This window comes from Abramis brama (assembly GCF_963993115.1).
Source record: "Abramis brama genome assembly, chromosome: 21".
Classification (NCBI taxonomy): domain Eukaryota; kingdom Metazoa; phylum Chordata; class Actinopteri; order Cypriniformes; family Leuciscidae; genus Abramis; species Abramis brama.
The window spans coordinates 27,759,529-27,780,786 of record NC_139983.1 but is presented as its reverse complement, the minus strand read 5'-3'; the positions used below and the strand labels follow the sequence as shown (position 1 = coordinate 27,780,786).

Below are 21,258 nucleotides of genomic sequence, written 5' to 3'. Positions count from 1 at the left end.
GAAGAACATCTGGTTTAGTATATAGAATGCATTAATATAATGCATTATATTAATGCATTTCCAAATTACCTGCTGGTTTCGACAATCTCTTGTCTGAGCTGCTGCAGATATTCCTGACGTCTGCTAGGCAGGTCTGAAATTCTTTGAGATTGCTCCTTCTCAGAATTTATAGGGATCCGATGCTTACTGGGACTGAGACTCCGAGCACGACGACACATCTGGAGACGGGCTTCTCTCTCTTTTCTCAAACTTGCAATGCTCTTCCTATGCCTTATGACAGGATATAATTCCATTCATAACAAGCTCTGTAAACTAAGGGTGCTTTCACACTAGGTTCAGTTGCTTAGTTGTTTCAAACCAGAGTTTGATTGTTCCACTCTCCCCCTGACCCACTGGATTGTGTTCACACTGTATTTTTGTTGCTAATTAATGACTACACAGGAGGAGACGGCAAAATGCATAGCGTTTGCTCATCTAAGTTTTGTACTTTGATTTTAAAAAATAGGGTCTATTGGAGACGTCAAATAGATTTCTTAGGCGCGCCAAAAGAACACCACAGACACAGTTCAATCAACATGGGAAAATCTCACAGTAAAACAAGCAGCTGTGCAAAATATGATACACCGGTGATTTGCCAGATGAGAAGTTTATCTATGTATAATCTTTTTACTCTTTTTATAACTTTATCCACTGTGCGTCCGACTGATTGCGCTGTATTCCTTCTTTTGATTCTAAACTGAACTCAAGTGGCTCTGAGAATTGGGTAAGAGACAAACATAAATTACTTAATTGGGGAAATTGAGAGATGAAACCATGCTGATGACCTGGGTCTGTGGTGGAGTAGTGAGTTTGACGTGTAATTAAACTCGAGGTTCTGTGGGGTGCGGACTGGATCGATTCCATTCATAGAGGGAAAAATCTGGATCTATTGGAGACGTCCAATAGATTTCTTAGGCGTGTGTGCTAGTGTGAAAGCACCCTAAATGTCAACTGTCAAATATTATAATAAAACTAAAGAAAGCAAACCTTTAAAAATACTTAAAATACGTAAATCACAGATTAGACAGACCTGTTAAGGAGCTCCTGTTTGTTACAGGCTGAAGATACTTCTTTAGAACCAGACTTGAGCATTTTAAGCAGAGTGTCTGTTTCCCCTTGGCCATAGTGCAGCCTGGCCTCTGTGAGTTCAACAGTCAGCGGATGAGGGCTCAGATCCAGATGTACAGATGCTAAAACCTGTTCACGTTCTTTCTTCAGCTTCTCAATTTCTTGTGTTCTCCTATCCACTTTCTCGGATGACTCTGGTCTATAGACAGAACTAGGGCTTTGTGACTCCATTGGCTGCCGGTAACTGGGACTGAGCCTTGTGAAGTGATGTCCAGTTGGTCTGTTTATTTTACTAAGTGTTGATGGTGACTGCTGACTGATGCCAGACCAGTTAGTAAATTTGTTGTGCATGGGCAGATCATCAGGGATCCACTGATATTCTCTGAGCATGGTGGTCTCTGCCAGAGGATTGATGCTGACCAGAACATCTGTGTTACAATCGCTTGGCACCAGAGACATCACATCATCTTCCTGCTGTTGCATTGTACTTTGATTCGAATGATCCCAACACTTTATTATATACTCAGATGATCTGTGACTCAACTGGCTTTTCACAGGTGACAAATGAGGCCTTTCTGAAGTTTCCAATTTAGATGGTCTAACTTGAACTGAGGATGATGCAAGTTGGACACCAATGGTACTGCTTGAAGGAGAGAGGGAGATTCTTTGTAGGTGAGATGGAGAACAGTTAATAGTGGGTTGACTTATTACCCTGTCCTCAACTTCACGAGAGTATTCATTTCTCTCATTTTGCATACATTTGCTTCGTGGAAAGACACTATTTGAGTAGTCAGATCCATTCAGTTTTGGACAACTAAGGTCACTCTGGTTTTCAAAGGTCACAGATGATACTGATGTAGATATTGTTTTTGAATTTTTACTGTGAAGGTTCTCCTGGGCTAGTACAATATTCTCATGTTTAGACATTTTATGACCTTTAAATTGCATGTTGTATACTTTTGAACATTGTTTCTCTGCGATATGTTGTCCCTCAGTTGTCTTATAGTTTATTAAACCATGGGTTGTTTTTATTTGTCTTTGCTGGGTGTATCTTGCAGCCTTCACTGTAAGGATAGGGGAGCATGCACGATCCATGAGCATAATGTGTTTATTAAAGCATGTCCTCTGGTCTACATTTCTGTGATAAGTCTGATTATCCTTTTGCTTTATATGTGAGTGTTTCTTATAAGAATGATCTACAGTGTTACCTTCAAAAGCCTCCAAAGTGGAGGAATCCAGATTCGGCACAATAGTCTCTAATGAAAGAACCTTTTGGGGAGGAATCTGAAAATTTTGGCTGTCAGTTCCCTTTGAGCCTTTGGGACGTAAATCGGGCAGGCTTTTAATCCTTTCAAAGGCTTGTTCACTTTCTGCATCACCATCTAGCTGGGACACATTGCAAATATCTGAGCCAATCACTTTGACAATAACATTGACTTCATGGGACGTAGCATTCTTTGACACTGGAGCATTCTCTGTCTGGACCCCAATATCCAATGAAGTTTGTGTACAACTGTCCACCTTGTGGTTACTGCCAGAATGCACAGTAGAAACCTGGAAACAGTGTTTAGGAGAGTCATATTTTGGTGGCCTTTCCCCTGTTCGCATACACTGTATGTTCCCCAGAAGATCAGAGGTGTTGTGTATCAGGTCAGAGAGATGTTCAGACATGTTCTGTAGACTTGCCCATGTGGTTGGGGCACGATTCCCCGGTTTGGACACTGGTGTCTGGGTGCTGCTTCTTCTGTGACGACTCTTTCTTTTAAGATCCTTATTAACCTCAATGGTCTGTGTGCCATGATCACACCTGCTTGGACTCGGATGTTCCTGAGATTCATACTCAGAGGAGTAGACCAGGACTATTTCGTCAACTTGACCTGAACTGTGGCGTAACTCCTCTGAGGCACCACTGCAAGAGTCGCATTTCAAAGCAGTTAGGGTCTGCTTATTTGAACAACTAGAGGAATAAGAAGCATCTTTCAGCACAGGCTCAGAAGAAATTTGATCTCTAGAATATCCATTCCCACTCATTGTGCTAGAGAGCCCTTTATGATTTACATAAGTGCTCAAATGGGAACTGAAAGGTGGGTCCTGAATATTTAGGCCATTGTCTACACTACAGCACCTGGTCATATTCTTGTTGGAACTATTAAGTGGAGAGTGTTGGCAGGATATACTAGCAGCACTTCCAAAGACCTGCTTTTTGGGGACTGCTGTTTTCACCCCTATAGTAGTTCTTGTATGAATAAATGGGTTAATATCACTTGAAGCAAAATGCATTGCAGAATCCCTTGTCTGTGTTTGTGTCTTCTCAAATGGATGTGCGTGGTCTTTCACACAAACATCTAAAATATCTTCTGAAGAAGCATTCATCCTGAAAGTAATGTCTTTGTCGCCCTTTGAATTAATCATCTCTATCTTTTGCATTTCTTCAGTGGAACCAAGCTCTTGTTGACATGCAATTGTCTCAATCTCTGCTTCCCCACGTAAGGAAATTCCAAACACAGAGGGTGTAATTCCTGTGTTAGGCTGCTGGGTATATCTCTCTTTTGGTTGTGCTTCTAATGATCTTGGACTAATTCTTGAAGGTAAAGGAATGCTTTCGTTTTGTGGAGTCTTTTCGTGTTTGCCAAGGACATTTTGTCTGCTAGCAAGCAGGTTTGCCCGTGAAGAAGGTTTGGCATGAGAAACATGACTTTTAGATGTGGTACTCTCATCTGAGGATAAATCAGGTGCAGAATCAGTGGATGAACTTGGAGGTGCCATAAAGTGGGCCCTTCTGCATCGCTTTTGTTTTCCTTTCCGTCGATCATCATTGCCATTGCCAACAAAATGTTTTGTAGCATCTGCTGTTGTGCAATTTTCTCCTCTACCTCTGTCTGTAGATTTACATCTGTTATAACATTCCTTTGTATTTTGACTGCAAGGAGTTGGTTTTGTGCTGTGACATACCTCAACAGTTGATGAGGGGTTGGCCACAGATTTATCAGGTTTACAAGTTGACTGGTGACTTGACTGGTGATTTTTAGGCATATATGGATCTTGTTTTTCCATTGGTTGGTTACCAAAACTTTGAATCCCTTTGATGTAACTATTGTTATACTGAGATTTAATCACAAAATTCACATCATTACTTTTGCAGATGGACTGATTCTCTGATTGTAGATCCTTGTCAACTTTTTCAATATCACCAGTTTTAAGCACATTGTGCATTTGTGGTCTTTGTGATGCCTGATGGTGTACATCTGAAATTGTAACATCTTTTATGAAATCTTCAGAGAAACTGTTAGGTATGTGCTCCACGGATCTTACTCTGTCTTTATCACTACTACTACTGATAGTAGTAGTAATGATTTCCAAGGAATGTTTAGAACAATTTTTATCTTGGCTTACAAAACCAGTATATTTTCCAAGGTTTCCTGGACCAAATTCATAAAACGTTAGCTTGCTTAAAGGCCGGGCTTCAGGAGCAGGGTAATTCTCGTCCACTGCTGAATGGTAATGTTCCATACTTGATGTTGTAAAATTATATGAACGTGTTTTTTTATTTTTTACCTCTGAATTAGGTAACGTTATGGTACTGTCTTCCATGGTTTGCTGACATGTGTTAGCCATATCTGTCTCTTCAGGGAGTAAATCTGAGACTGAGACTGTGTGTTTAACTGTTGCTTCGGTAGGTAATGACACCTGAGGAATGTTGCATTGACTGGACATTACAGGAGTTGAGGTCTTCACAAAACAGTTTTCATTCAGTGAACATTTGGTTTCATTCAAAAGTCTTGAATGTCCATGTGTTAGTGGTTTATTATCAAATTTGTGCATTTCCATTGAGGTCGGCACACTTTCATTTTGTTTTGTTTCATTGTTGACAATCTGTGCATTCAGGTATGCGGACTGATGATCTTTCTGGACTTTATCTAACCCATTTGTCAGCTTAAGAGATGGAGTAGCTTGTGCATACATGCAGGGTGGTTTTTGAATAGGGGTTGAAGCATCAATGTACTTTCTTAATTGCGTGCATACAGTAATGTTCTCTCTTGATGTATTCAACCCAATAATAGTTTCCTTAACACATGACAACACTGATTCACTTGAATTTACTCTATCTGTGCTCTGTGCCTCTATAGCACAATATGGCACTGACTCCACGTTTTCGTTAATATATCCACATTTTGGACTTTCTTGTTCTACTTTTCTCTCTGTCTTCCTCACAATAAACTCTTCTGTGCCATTAGAGTTCCTACTCATAGTCAAAGAATGTCTTGATTCTGTTCCATTCTCCAAGTGCACAGTAGTGTTGTCCGTATAATTCTCTGATTTTGGCATACGTGAGAAATGCTGGGAATTACTATTTTCACCATGTCCATCCTGAGTACTTTTGTAATCAAATTCATAGTTGTTTGTCTTGGACTTGAAATCATCCAGCTTAACAAAAGAAGTGTTTTCTTTCTTTGTGTCCAACTCATGATCTTCACCACAGCCTTCTCTCAGAGACAAATTAAAATGTTCTTTCACCACCTCTGATATTTTATCATTAATTGCAGAGTTGCTCATTTGAAAATATCTGTTATTGAATGTCTTTCTCTCCAAAATCTGAATTGTATCTTTTGTATCCTCTTTACAGTTGTCATTAATGTTTTTAATCTCAGGACTCCTAGAGGATTTCAGGCTATCACAATTTGTTGGTGTCAATCCACAATCGAATGTACTGCTGTCATTTCTAAAAATATTGATGTGATCTTTGCTGATTAAATCCTTGTGAGCATCACTGGTTGGTGATGCACTTTCCATTTTCTTCTCTTTAAGCTCTTGATCAGAGTTTTCCATCTTAGTGAGCACATTTTCCAAAACAGATACATTTTTTACTGATTCTCTGTTGATAGTTGAACAAATAGACTGTTCCTGATCCATATTTAAGAGTGTTGTCTCAATGTCTGAAACATAATTTCCCACAAAGTCTTTCATTTTACATGTTCCAGTGACTGACTCATTCCCCAACTGGACACAAAAGCGCTTACCATCTCTGCCAAAACTATTAACTTCTTCATCATGCTTTTCTGATTGTTCGATTGTCAAGGCATAATTGTTGGTATCTTTTACACAAGCAATTTCAGTGCACTGTTTTGAGTAGAAACAATTATTTTCTTCATCATCCGTGGTTTTGCCATGTTCATTGCTTGCATTGATGAGTGGTTCATTTAGAATCGGTGTTGCTTTTGAGTTCTTTACTTCTGGATCTCCTGCATTGTTGTGTGTTGAAACCTGATAACCAATTGTTAGGTTTAAGTTTGACTTCAGAGAAGAATCCTCAGGGTACATTGGATAAGATGATGGGTTCTCCTCACTAATATGTGAATCTTTCCTACTCAAGTTAACTGGGAAGCACTTTAAAATTCTAGTATCTGTTGAGATGTCACCATCTTTGGAACAAGAGTTAGTCACCAATGCTTCAGTCACAATGGGATTCAGTGGTTCATATTCAGTGGTTAGTTTATTTGTGTATGCTACCCCATCTGGATTGATATCTGTAGAATCACACACTGTGTGAGTTATACATGGTTCTGCATTGGTAATCAGCTCCTTAAAATCCATCTCCTGCCCTAAAACTATAAAACTAGAATAACTCTCATTGCTATCAAACAACAAGGTATTCTCAAAGGACGTGTCATTTTGCTCTTCAAGTGTTGCATTTTCATCCTGAGTGGAGTCAGAGCGAGGTGAGCTCTGGCTTTCTGAGACATTCATGTTGTCTGACAGATCCAGACTAGTAGAGCCTTGGCATTTACTGCTCTGTGTGTGTGGATCCTGTTTGAGCAAGTGTCCTGAAGCCCTGATGGTTCTGGGACTGTCTGCTGCGTCAGTGGATGACCAAGCATCAGTAAGAGCAAGATGATTCTCTGTTTCTCTGATACTGGCACCACTACAGGGTCTAGATTCAGACGCTTGATAAGACCCTTGGCCATTCGTCGGTTTCAACTTTTGACTACCATTTAGGCTCCAGAAAACCTCTGCAGGTACATCTTTGGATATTTTCATCTTCTCTTTATTGCCGAATGACTGAGAGCTGAATGACGCCGATAATGTATGGGAGGTTAAGTGGCTTGGGACTTTTTTAAACCTGAGCACTGGTCTGACAGTTACATGCTTTCCACTTCTCTCCATAACAAGAGAATCTTGAGACATCCGACTGTCTTCACTCTCAGCTTCACTGGAATCATATTCCTCTTGCTGAAGCTGCTCAGACAGAGCTGTAGCATAAGCTGACGACAGCGAATCCAATGAGAAAATACTATCACAATCTGAAGAACCATTGGGATCCTCTCCACCACCTTGTTTCATCCACCCAGCTGCTTCTTTCTGCACTGCAACACATTGCTTGGTACTCGTCAGAGCTTCTGCACTATGCCAGTGCCTTGGTTGCTTATTTTTTAGTGAGCTAAGCTGCTCCAAACTTTCATAAGACATTGTTGATTTGATAGGGCACTGTTCCTGTTTTTTCTCTAGGTCTTTCACAGACTTATTTTCGTTTGACTTCTCATTAAATTGACATATCACTTGGTTAACAGATTTCACACTTCTATGTCCCCTCGAGCCTGACGGTGGCTTGCGGAAAACTTTTGCCAAGGCAGTCCTGAACCCAGAACCAACCGAGTGTGCAAAAACCTTGCGGATGGTCTCTAAACTTTTATTTCCACCTTGAGATAGACTCTTTGTTCCCTTAACAGTAGTTTTCTGTTTTATTATAGGTAATACTTTTCTAGTGCCTTTGGTGTTTGAATCCAGACAGTGCTTGTCTTGGTCACTTGTGCTTTTCTTGACTAACAATCTTGAGGAAGCAGTTTTTGCCTTTTTCGCTTCAGGTGAATTTGCATCTTTTAAAGGGCTTTTCAAGCTGTCTGAGAAACTGGCCCAACTTGAGGATACTTGGTCATATCTTGAGGGCATTGTGTTTGAACGCCTTCTGATCTTTTGATCTTGGAGACATTCATCAGATTCCCATTTAGTGGGACAAGCTAAGCCAGCTTGAGATGCTGTACACTCAGAAGATCTATTCCTTTTAAGGAATTGGCTGTTTGGAGAAATAGGAAAATAGATTAAGTAAAAACAAAATATACTGTTCTTGGTGTAATGATAGTGATTATTATTTTAAATTAAGTGTTATCTTCACATGAATAAAACTTTGCTCATTCAAATTGACTACTTCCTTCTTTTGATGAGGTAAATTTAAAAAACAGGCACAGGGGTCTTATTCACAAAAAAACATCACTTTTTTTGCCTAATTCACAACATACACACATGGATTTGTTCTTCAGCTCATTCTAATATTAATACATTTATTATATAAACGAAGTGAGGTATTATAAGCAATCGTGTGCACAAGGTTAGTAATTTGCATAAAATTTGCATGCTCAAACCATCTCCATATAAGTACTTTCCACACAAGCTTTCCTTTAGAGCCTTTCTTCATTCTCAGCACACTTAAGATGCTCTCTAAAGATGCATTCTGGCCTGATAGCATTGGCAGCAAGATCCTAAAGAAATCCTGATCCTCAAAACCAGTTCAAACACAATAAAACCCAGATTTCACACAAATTTGTGCGTATGCACGGTTAGTGAATGAGACCCAATGTTAGTTATTCACCTGGTTTACACCTACCTAAAAATGGGAGTGTGCTGGGGATACAATCGGGACAGCAGATCAGCAGAAAAGGAATGCCTCCGTAAAGTCATTGGGCGTCCCCTGAACTTTGAGGAGCACCCCAGTTCTGGAGACAAGGCTTCATCGCCTCCTTGTAGAAGTTCATTTTCCATCCTCTGCAGCTCTCGCTTAGCCTCCAACAGATGGCGCTTTCGTGCAATCTTCTCCAGTTGGTAATGTAACCTTTTGCGGCGCACACGGTTCTCAGCTCTGCGCAATGCATGATGTTTCAGCAGTTCCTCTTGCACCACCCTTTTCCTGTCACCCATTAAGAGTGACGGTGGGACTGTTTCAGCACTGCCTTCTTTCTCGGTCCCCTGACTTGATAAACCAATAGGAAGTATGAGATCTGTCTGAACCCCTGACTCAAGTGTTCCCTTTTCCCTGTGGGCTGCAAGCCGTTGCTTTTCTTGCAAGATCCACCGCTTGACTTTAGATGCAAAAGAAACCAGAGTTTAGAGAAGCACAAGGCTTTACAATTGAAACAATAATTTGAAAGGACAATTTCTTAGTTACTGTCAGGTATTCAATGGTCATTTGCTTTAGTATTTGACTAGGGTGAAAGGTTTTAATCCATTACTTAAAAGCCTATGTTTTAAGTTCTTTGCTGAAGAACATAATAGCATTTCAGTTCAACCTTTCTGAATGCTATAAAAATAGCAGTAAACTCTCTTATAACAAAAGTGCAATTCAGTATTTAATCCAGCATTTAAGCACAACTCAGTGTGTTTTCTGTACTCACTCTCAGTATACTGCTGTCGGAGACATGCCTGCTCTCTTTCCAGATCTCTTTCCGCTCTTTTCTGTTCCATCTGAATCTCCTCTCCTAGACACTCTATGTACCACTGCTGCTCCTCTAGTCGATGTCTGGGTGCTGTCCCATTGCCGCTCTCATGGACACTTGCTCCAGCAACCCTAAGCACACAACAAACGCAAACTCTACGGATGATGCACTTGTCAACCAGAAAATGACAGATGGTGCTGAAAAATCAGAGACCTTTTAACACAAGTCTAATTTACTTCCATTGTTCATTTCTTTTGTTTTCGACATACTCCCTGTAGTAACCAAGCAACACCGTGACAACTCTATAAACAATATTTTCTCCAGAGGGCTCATTACCAGAGGAACATTTAGAAACATCATGAACTTGTACGATATATATATAGTTTGAAAATTTACTGCTTTTGAATGAAAAAATCATATTTACCTGGTGTCAGAACTGGGCAGGCTGAGCTCTGTAGAGCTGTAGACCAAACCTCCTTCACTGGTCTGCAAAGACCAACATTTTACATTATATCCATTAATTGCATTACATAAAAAATAATGCCATTAGACAAGTTAATTAATTAATTGTATGTTAACTTTGAAAGCCCTAAAAAAAAAAAATACATTTAATACCTCAATAAATCTGATTTTTCTCAACAGATTTGGATCAGAGACATTATTTTTCAGAAGGTTTCTACCTTGGCTAGGCATTTAGATTTAAGAAATACAATTACTCTTTATTACAAAAACAGTGCACTAGCACAAATCAAACTAATATCTCTAGGAATGTAACAAAGTTCTTAAAGTCTCCCTTTAAAATTGCCCACTATTTAAGTAAATAAGGCTGACTGAGTAATAAATTAAAAGATGACCTACAAAATATGCTAATAAACTGGAAAAAAAGCCTATAAACAAGTAATATTATTTTTTTAGGACCACTGACTAAAAACCTAAAGGTATAGTTCACCCAAAAATGAAAATTCAGTCATCATATACTCACCCTCAAGTCATTCCAAACCCAAAAGGAAGACTTTTTTTTAGACTAGTCAGAAGATATTTTTCATTTTTGTACGTAATATTTCACATTAAAAAGTACAAAAGACATTGTTAAAATATATTTCAGCCCTCGTATCTCAAAGTAATTTTTAGTGGATACATGCATTACAAAGCATGGACTGTACCAGTCTCCTCTCCCTCAGAACAGCCGCCTCTGCAGGATGGTTGAACCTAAACTTATGGAGTCCTCCTAAGGTAATCACTGCACCTTAAGGGAAATAGAGATACACAATAATACATCAGGATAATCAAAATATGTCATGTAAACACATTATTTTGTTCGTACATGAAATAGGTATGAAGGGTAATTTTCTGCACATTGCATTTACCTTGTGCAAGCCTGCAGGGCTCCGTGATTTCTCTGTCATTGACCATGCAGATGTTCCCTGAGACTGGCTTCAGAGTCACCACCCCGCTCTTATTTCCGATCTCACAGGAGGAACCTTCTGGCAAGACTGAGGGTTTGAGGTGCAAGTTAATCACTGCTGTCCACTTCAAACTATTATATTGCCATACAGGTCTTCAACTGGTATCAACACATGTCAACACTGGTATTACACTACAATTGCGATGTGGCAAAATATGCGTCTCTGACCACCTCCGAAAGTGGTTTGAGTGACCGGATCACAAGACGCAAGCCTAAATACAGTCGCCACATGAAAAAAGCTAAACGTAGGCTATAGACAATCTACACCAGTTTCATGACTTCAACATAACCATTACTAAGCTTCTGACCACTTTTTGTTCCCTGAAAGTTTAAGATAGAATAATTGCAAGAGCATGATTATAAACACAATGAGGCTGTGAAAGTGGACTCGTCAGTAGATGAGTTTTCATAAAGTTTGTTCATAATGATGTTTAATGCCCCCAACAACCTCAGTAGTCCGATTTAGCCAGTTGTTAGCAACCACCTTTTAAAGATGAGTAAAAGCTTTTTTTAAAAAATCACAAGGGGTATTACTGATGTATTTTATGTCTTAGGCCGTGTGTCCACCAAAGCGCCTGGCTGTGGGCGGTTGAGAGCGTTTTGGCAGTGCAGTGTTTTTTCAGTTGAGACGCTTCGTTGCTATGATACAGAATATCTGCAGCACAGTTTACTTGTAACTGAGTTCGCAGATAATTTGTTTCATACTAAAAATTTATTTTTCATTCATTTTGTTTGGTTAGCTCTGCTGGTTGATGTCGTTGTACAGAAAGAATGTTGTGACAGTTGGTCGGTGTGGTTTTAGTCCCGCCCCTCCTCCACTGTGATTGGTCGGTTGGGTAAAAAGTGACAGTGATGAGCGCAGCGTTTTACCCAAAGTTGAACATTCTTCAACTCTCGGCGACCTGTAAAAAACGCCGCACGCTCAGCGCTTCAGCGTGAAAAAGACGCTCAGCGCCTCGTTACGCTCATGGCGTTTAAAAAACGCGCCGTTCCCATTGAAAACAATTGAAAAAACACGCCAGCCGCGTGGAAAAACACTTTGGTGGACACACGGCCTTAGAATAAAACATAAACATATTTTGAGTTTGTGTTAACCACAGACCTGATTTCAGGCATTTAACCAAAAACCCCATTCAAAACACCTGTTGATTTCAGGACAATGAAACCGGAAGTTCTAAAATGCTAACTTTTTAGAGGTCACAGGTTTTGGCCTACAAAATCATCCTTGCAGAACTCTATTCAGCACTGTTAGTACCAGATGTAAACGGACCATAGTACTTAAAGATGTTGAGATAAATATCAGATACCTATGTGAGGCTCTTCCAGATTGTCGCCCTGAGGCCCAATTCTTGTCACCCCTTCCTATAGCACCAAAATGAAATAAACATTAAAAGGAGTCAATGTGAGCATTTAGTGCATGGCCAGAATGAAACCTTTTTCTTCTTCCATTTGTTTCTTTCACACCTCAAAGCCTAGCACAGGATTTGTCTACTGTTTATAAAGGATAAAAAGCCTGCTTATATAAGCCTGGTTCCAAGGGCGCACAATCATTCCCAGGTGGTTTTAACTTTTAAAGCAAGGAAACTGCTGAAATTGCAGTCTTGAGTTTTTTTACAGGCTATCAGGATTAACCTCTTCGCACAGATTTACATACACAACTGAGTAACTCACTAAAATGTTACAGCACAAATCACACAAAAGTACGAAAGAAGGAAAGTGAAAAAGGAGAGGGCGAATATCTGGACCACATGACCATAGCTCTGGGCTGTTTTACCTTCCTGTGAGAAGAATCTCAAGAGTTTTGCACACAGAACAAGAAAATAAAAGACAGAAGAGAAATAAAGGTGAAGGGAGAATCTATTGGAGGGAAAAGAGAAAGAATCATTGGTTAATGACCTGAAAGAGCAAAGGATTTTGTAGAGCAAAGACTAGCTGAAGGCAATATGGATGTGACAGGAAAAAGCAATGTATAATTAGCTGAATAATTCTACCCGAAGGTGGTAGATAGTGACAGCTGTGCTGAGGACGTCTGGCTCTAGAGCGATGAGGTGGGGCAGAAGCGAGCGGATAAGAACTCCTGCCCTGTCCTGGTTAATGTCCACACTGTAGCGCTCCAACAGAGCTCGCTTATCACGCCAACTGTCAGACCAGTCTTTAGTCAGCTGCTCCACCTGCAGAGGAAACATGAGCGACTGTGAAAAAAGTAAGTGAAAAGACAACTGGAAAGCACACACGTGCGTGCACACACAAAAACGACACAAGTGAATCATCCTAGGAAGACAGTAACATGAGAAGTGTAACAGAACAGTTACAGAATTCCTTATAAAAGTACAATACTGTTCAAAAGTCTGGGGTCAGATTTTAATTTTTTGTTTAGAAATAAATACCTTTATATAAAAAGACTTTTATAATGTTACAAAAGATTTCTCTTTCAAATAAATGCTGTTCTTTTGAAATTTCTTTTCATCATAGAATCCTGAAAAATATATATCACAGTTTCCACAGAAATATTAAGCAGCACAACTGTTTTCAACATTGATAATTATAAGAAATGTTTCTGAGCAGCAAATCAGCATATTAGAATAATTTCTGAAGGATCATGTGAAAACTTAGCTTTGCCATCACATGAATAAATTATGGTACATTTTAAAATATATTAAAATACAGTTATTTTTATTTGAAGAATATTTCACAATACTACTCGTTTTACTGTATTTTTCGTTATAGTAATTATGAGGAAACGGTCACATTGCAAGTTATAAAGTTGCAATTACATGAAGTAAAGTCACGATAAAATGCAGCCTTGGTGAACATAAGAAACTTCTTTCAAAAACATTTAAAAATCTTATCGACCCCAAACTTTTGAACAGTAGTGCACATAAAAGAGAGCTCCTACAGAGTGAGCTCAGAATGAACACAGACTCCAGCGTTTCAAGGACTTGAACTAACCTTCAGTTCATTCTGTAGGACTATATCAGACAAGCTACCTTCTCTCTCATCACTGAGAGATGGACTGGGGTTCCTCTGCTGTGGATGGAAAAAACAATTAGCAGTCAGCAACTTTTGTCTTATACGAGTATGGAAATTTGGCTAACATCATTGGCATTGTGACACCATATCCTAACCAGGCACCTGACAAGTGTCCATTCCTAAGCACCAGCAAAGAGCACAGGACAAGAAGACTGATTTCTGTTATTGTTGATGTGAAATTTGGACAGTGAAATCTCATATGTCCAAATTCTCACTCCATTTAGTTAGTAAACCTCAAATATGTTCTAAATGGCTTGACAGGTTACTCACTACATAATAATTTGGACTCTAAAACAAAAACAAATCAAAGCTGTATTCCAAAATTGAAGTTGATGTCACACAAATTGAGCCCGCTAAGTTTTAAAGTTCCAAGAAAATGTAATGTCCAATTTTAAAACAGGATGAATTTGCAGTGTTTATGCATTCAAAAGGTATCAATGATGATTACTAAAATATGTAGACAATGAAAAAGTCAGGACACAGACACGTTCTAATACCATTTCAAAGTTGAGCAGCATGCTCTTCAGACGATCAATTTCCTCTCGCAGTTCTCTGATCAACCTCACATTGGCGTCCTGAGGTAAAACACGTTTTTTTTTTAGTTTCCTTAACTTCATCTCACAAGAAAAACATGTTGTGCCGACATTTTGAATGCATTTGGACAAACCTCATTGACTCTTGGCTTGTTGACGATGTTCCTGGCATGAGCTGCATAGCGGAGGGTGCTCAGAGTCTCATTGTAGCTGCTGCTGGAAGGCGAGACAGCTGGCGAAAAACAACTCTCAGAATCAATTCTTCTGGCACTGCAACAAACACCAACAACTCACCACTCTGAATGACTTACTTGCAACCATGATGGTTTTGGAGTTGCCACCCAGACTGTCTTTGAGAAGCCAGGTGAGGACAGAGTCCCTGTAGGGAATGAAGCAGTGTCTGCGCCCACTGCCCGACAGAGAGCTGGACTGGCTGCCCACGGTGCTCCCTTCACCCTCACTGAGCACACTGTTAATGCTCTGACTGCTGCTGAACATCTGAGAGTTTTGGGCTAGAAAAACAAAGTGAAATGTGATGACAAGGAAGATAAGAAAGGATGATAAGAGTTAAGAAGGCCAGTGCCTACCAAGAGCGGAGATGACAATGCCAAGGGTGACAAGAGATTTGTTGATGTTGGCTCCTTCAGTTATTCTGTCTCTGCAGTATTGAGGGTCTGCTCGTTCACTGACACAGCACAAAGAGGGGCAGAATCAGTGTCAGAACTTTACTCTTCACCATTGCGCTTGCATTCCAGAGATCACCCACTAGGGGGCATCTCTATCATGTTCAGTAAAAGACACATTCTAGATTAGGGGTGTCCAATCCTGCTCCTGGTTACTCCAACCCAATTTAAACAGATCTGAACACGCTAATCAAGGTCTTACTAGGTATACTAGAAACATCCAAGCTGTTGTGTTGAGGCAAGTTTGAACTAAACTCTGCAGGATAGTGGCCCTCCAGGACTGTGTTTGGACATCCTTGATCTAGATGTTGACTTTACAGGATCTATACTGCCTGAAAGGAATGATTATTTAAAGTTAAACAAAAGACACTAACCTGCCAGCCAGGTCCACCAAGTTGATCTTGCTCACTATTTCTGAAGGAAGGTTATTTTCTAGAATAGCCTATAAAAAGAAAACACTATTCACACTACAATATACACTACACTGGAAAAGAAAATGGGTGTAGAAACCATTTTCACTCAGAAATTGCTAAATTCCAGTAAATGTCACAAATAATTACAAAGATACTGCAAGTAATACACTGAATTAAACATTACATTTTTATTTAGAAAAATTATAATAGTATTTTTTTTTTTTGTAAAACATACTCCATCAATTTTTGTTTTATTTACAACTTCTAAAAATAATTTTTACAGCGTCCCATTCAAAAGCTTGGGGTCGGTAAGATATTTTATGTTTCTGAAAGGAGTCTCTTGTCCTCAGCAAGGCTGCATTTATTTGATCAAACTACAGGAAAAACAGTAATATTGTGAAATATTATTAAAATTTAAATGAACTATTTTCTATTTGAATGTATTGTAAAATGTCATTTATTTCTGTGATGCAAAGCTGAATTTTCAGCATCATTACTTCAGTCTTCAGTGTCACATGATCCTGAAGAAATCATTCTAATATGCTGATCTGGTGCTAAAAAACATTTCTTATTATTATTATTAATGTTGAAAACAGTTGTACTACTTAATATTCTTCTGGAAACCGTGATACATTTTTTTCAGGATTCTTTGCAGATAAATAGAAAGTTCAACTCTTTTCAATTCTATGTTAAATTTTTATTAGGACCAGAAATAATTTGACCAATTTAATGCATCCTTGCTGTATATTAAAAGTATTAAAAAGTATTAGCGTACTGTCCCGAAACATATGAATGGTAATGTAGAGGTAATTTAATTATATTTTTTGACACTTGGATGATGAAGCAAGAAAACATCCAGTGTGACTTGCAGCCATTTAGAGCTTCTTCAGATGCTATTGACATGATCAGAGATTCAAACCTGTGTGTATTGAATAGTAAAGATGGCATGAGATCGACTGCTAGCGTCATGAACGTGTGTAGCGGCTGTGATGCGGTTAGCGATGCCCTCCTCAAGCAGATCCACTGCTTGCTTGTAGTCGGTCACTACATGCTGAGAAAGACCTATGATAAACACATAATAGCATCATCATCATCCTTTCCACAATTTGAGTCACAGATACTCTCTTCCTGCCTGAGAATGACACTCAGATTACTGTAAAAGGAACAAAATCAGGAAGAGAATGATGCAAAATCCTCTTTTAATATGGACTGCGGTGCTAAAACATTTACTAATTGGTCTTTTATGGTGTAATTTGGTCTGAGTTTAGCCTCAGTTTAAATGTGCATGTGCGTACAGTGACCACAACTTTTTAAGCAAAACATTTACATTATATTTTCATTTGTTAGGTTTTAAATTGTAATATATGTATAATATATACATATTATAATATAGTTTTGGTTGTCCAACTGGATGTTAATCTGTCGGGAATTAGCAAAACAGTTCAAAATAATTGAAAAAACAGAACAGTTATGAGAAAAGGTATGTATTTTGTTATTTAACGCTAGGAAAATTCAACCTTTTCAAGTATCCATTATTGTCCAAATACTTTTTGGAGTTACTGTGTTTACATGTTTGAGAAAGACATCTGGTCAATACACAATGCCTTTCTACTCAGCTCCCAGCAGCCACATTGAAGTGAGGTCACTTCCTTTGCTGCACTGGGCTTTCTCCTAATACACACAATGACTGGATGTTGGACAAGAAGGAAGAGAGAGAGAGCAAAGCCTACAAGTTGGCTACTCTCAACACAAGCTGTGGTGGGAACTGAGGTTATGTTCACACTTGTGGTTCGGTTCTCTTGGTTCTTTTGGTCTGGACTAAAAAAAGAAAACAATACATTTAGTCCTGGTTCGTTTAGCGTTCACACTGTCATTTTAAGACTGAACCTAAAGAAAAAAAAAAAAAAAAGTTTTATTTTGTGACGGAACTTAACTTGAACATCCAAAACAATGCTGTGTTCTAGGCTTGTATGTGCGTACGTATGATGGTATTTTGACCAGCTGAGAACTCGTGAAAAGTTTATAAAATGTGTAAAGGAGTCTTCCATAGCGCACAAATAAAGATCTGATGCAAGGAGACAGTGTTTCTGATGCCTGTACCGAACTGTGATGGGCAACACCGTGACTATGATGAGAAAAAACAGGTATGCTTCAGCATTCTGTCCTTTTTAAGGGCCCCATCTTCTGACATTACGTCCTGTTTTTGGTTAGTTATGTCTTTGGTCTGTGTTGCATTCATATTTCGGTTGAACCGCACTAGCGATTGTTTGGACCCACTGTTTTCACCATCTCAGTCCGCTTGTTTGGTGTGCACCAGGGTTTGGATGGCAGCATTCATTCTTATTTACATGAACCGCCATGACAGAGCAATCGCACCAGAGTTCGTTTTAATCGAACCAAACCTGCCAAGTGTGAACACACCCTGAGTTACAAATGCAAACAATCAGGAACGAATAACTTATGTACACAATTACTTCTTTAATAAAAATATACAACCATTAATTAAACGTTATAACAAAGTGAGCGCTTTCCTCTTGTTTTCATAAGTGTAGGTTACAAGAGATATTTTGACTTTGTTTGAGGAGATTCACCAGACTTACTTTACCAGTTTTGTTCTTTCTACAACAAATCAGCTTGAAAGCCATTTAAAGTTTGCTGTGTGAACACTCACCCTGCACGTAGGGCCCCTTCTCTGGGTGCTCTCGAACCCTCAGGGGTGCTGGCTTCTTCTGCTCCGCACCTCTCAGCAGATCGCGGACACGCTCATTATAAATCTCTAAAAAACTGAGAGGGAAAACATAAGGTTGTGATTTGCTTTCACTTACAGGCATTTTTCTTGCTTCATTCTCAGCATATGTTTGTTGGTACTGTTGCGAAAGTGTCAAAGGAAAAGAATCCAAGGGTTTTCCTCTCACCTTATTTCAACTCTACAGCTCTGTCCATCAGAAGAGTCAACTTCAGACCTAAATAGACCCTTAATAAACGATAAAAAAGGCTTGTTTTGTAAGAAAACTTTCAAAGATAACGCCATGGATAATGTAAAGTGGCAGTGCTGGTAAATAAATGTCATTATTAAAGGGATAGTTCACCCAATAAAAGATTTTCGTTCATCTTCAGAACACAAATGCAGACATATTTATTTTATAACTGAGAATTTTTTCAGCGCTTCACTGAAAATCCACAAAAGAAAAAATTGAGGCTTCAAAAAGTTCATAAAGACATCATAAAAGTAATTCATCTGAACTGAGTTGTTTAATCCAAGTCTTCTGTTTACAATTGTTTTTTATGATCATTGTTCAACACACACAGAGCACATCAAATATGGTTAACAGAAGCTCAACGGTACTTGCTTGATGCATGTGTGTCAAGAAAGCTCATTTGATCTTCCATTTTCTATTTAAATAGTCCATTACTTCAAAAGACATGCTTAAAACAGGTTGATTTATATGGATTACTTTTCCAATGTCTTTAGCCCCATTCACACTGGATTAGTATTATCTGGGGACCTCGTGTGATTTAGAAATTACCCACCCACATCTGAATTTAGTGTGGCGCATTCGCACAGGATAAGCGAAGCCTGTGATTTTACTTGAATTTACTGACTTATCTCCCGGATATGATGTCAATAGGCTATTGCTTGGAAATGTCTTGTCGTTATAGGTCTAGCTGTATGATATATCATAAACAGAATAATGTTCCTTACCGCATGCTGTTATACATGTCATCCATCTCCATCTAAACATTCTTTTTGTTTTCGCTCTTCTGATGATTTTCAGCCTTATCTTTCTGCAAATTGTATAGTTGTGGTGTAGGTATAGCGATATTACCCAGCACCCAAATTACTATCAAAACTCTCCAACGCAGCCGCCATTCTTCGCGAAAGATGGATAAAAAGGCGCACAGGAAACAAAAACCTTGAAAAAATTCTATACGAACCTGCCAAATCACAGAGATGCCGATTCGCACTGGACTAATATTATCACAGGACCTTGGTGTTCGCCGAAATATGGTAGGTCATTTGCGGGGGAATTTTTACTTTACAAATTACAGACATGGCCAATTTGCACGGGATTAAGATCACAGACAACCTCCGCAAATATTACAAATGACAAAAATTACAACTTTTTCAAGTATCAACTTTGGTTGCATAGACTTTCAATGGAGGGACAGAAATATATTCAACTGTATTTTGAAGATGAAAGAAATGATGGCCTTGTTTCAGAGACAGGGCTTAGATTAAGCCCGGACTAGGTTTTGGCTTAGGTTTTGGTTAGGTTTAGGACCTTAGTTAAATTAGGACATTTAATTAACTTTTTAAAATTTCAAAACATTACTAGTGTGCATCTTACTTGACAGATCCTTGGTGTCAGCCCAATGGAGTCCTACAAAGATGAAGACAACATAATATTTAGGTTGAAATAAAGCTTCATCAATGACTTCATCTCATGCTAGTGCTGTTACTCACCGGAGTACCCATCATGGTGTACGTTTTCCCTGAGCCCGTCTGTCCGTACGCAAACAGACACACGTTATACCCCTCTGAAGCCCCAGACAGGACACACACACCCAGGTCCTGAAACACCTAGAGACGACACACTTTTTTAGACAAATTTTGTTAGGTTAGTGCAAAACCTGCCTGGATCTTGTGATGGATTTTAATTAATCAACTATAATTAATCAACTAACATTTGTTTTTCTTGCAGGAACAACATTCATATGCTTTTAATGTGTCAAAACTCTTGGGGAAAAACTTGTGACTGACTGTATGTGTCTATGTGTATAAATACAGAAAGGGGAAATGAAACTAGACAGTCTGTTAGAATCTTGTGATTAACAATGAAGTCATCATTAAGATCAGAGTTTGCTTGTGCCAGTGACAGAGGAAAAGGGTTGGGGCTTTTGAACCAATCATATTGAAGGTGACATGTTAGTCTTATTTGTTTTCTCGATTCTATAAAAACTGTGGTATATGTGTTTTTCGGTGAAATCCTCCGAGATCCTCCGGTCTTGCTTCTTGGGAGAGATTCCCTGAGAACTGCTCGGGAAGATCTCCTGGCCGTGATTAAAGCATTTAAAGGACATTTGCAGGTCTGTTTGTCGATTTATTCCTGCGCAGGAAGCTAGTTTAGGGAAGCAAGTTAGTTAGAACTCGGCCAGTTGTCGACTGAAGACGCAAGAGCTAGAGTATAAAGGTATTGGGTGTCGATAAGTAGACGCCCCAGTTTAAGGAATTGGGTGTCGATTTGTAGATGCCCCAAGATAAAGGTATTGGTGTCGATTTGGAGATGCCACAGATATTAAGATCGATTGGGTGTCGATTTGGAGACGCCCCAGATAGTTAGTTTAGGGAAAAATCTACCACAATCTCAAGGTGTTGAAATTCTTGTTCTGTATACTTTGAATGAGTTTGTTGTGAGAGCGTTATTGTTGATCCATGTTTGTTTGAGAGAGAGAGCCAACCTGGTCTTTGAAGGTTGCCTGCGTATGTTTGTGTATGTTTAGAGTGAAGAGAATGTGCTGCATCTGTGTTTGCTTGAGACCCTC

At 39.1% G+C, this 21,258-nt stretch overlaps 1 protein-coding gene across 1 annotated transcript in view; it reads right to left on the bottom strand.

The window, feature by feature from the left end:
- stard9 (StAR-related lipid transfer (START) domain containing 9) overlaps positions 1–21,258 on the bottom strand; it is a 45,237-nt gene that overhangs the window by 5,221 nt on the left and 18,758 nt on the right. Inside the window, exons 4-23 of the mRNA XM_084097779.1 lie at positions 20,180–20,296; positions 20,064–20,096; positions 18,630–18,688; positions 18,386–18,498; positions 16,634–16,776; positions 15,676–15,743; positions 15,206–15,303; positions 14,930–15,130; positions 14,753–14,850; positions 14,583–14,660; positions 14,005–14,082; positions 13,047–13,226; positions 12,363–12,417; positions 10,958–11,083; positions 10,754–10,836; positions 10,015–10,076; positions 9,549–9,721; positions 8,765–9,236; positions 1,070–8,176; positions 70–270 (exon numbers count right to left, since the gene is read on the bottom strand). Of these exons, the coding sequence (XP_083953905.1) occupies positions 70–270; positions 1,070–8,176; positions 8,765–9,236; positions 9,549–9,721; positions 10,015–10,076; positions 10,754–10,836; positions 10,958–11,083; positions 12,363–12,417; positions 13,047–13,226; positions 14,005–14,082; positions 14,583–14,660; positions 14,753–14,850; positions 14,930–15,130; positions 15,206–15,303; positions 15,676–15,743; positions 16,634–16,776; positions 18,386–18,498; positions 18,630–18,688; positions 20,064–20,096; positions 20,180–20,296 (9,545 nt within the window). The remainder of the gene's footprint in view (positions 1–69; positions 271–1,069; positions 8,177–8,764; positions 9,237–9,548; positions 9,722–10,014; positions 10,077–10,753; positions 10,837–10,957; positions 11,084–12,362; positions 12,418–13,046; positions 13,227–14,004; positions 14,083–14,582; positions 14,661–14,752; positions 14,851–14,929; positions 15,131–15,205; positions 15,304–15,675; positions 15,744–16,633; positions 16,777–18,385; positions 18,499–18,629; positions 18,689–20,063; positions 20,097–20,179; positions 20,297–21,258) is intronic.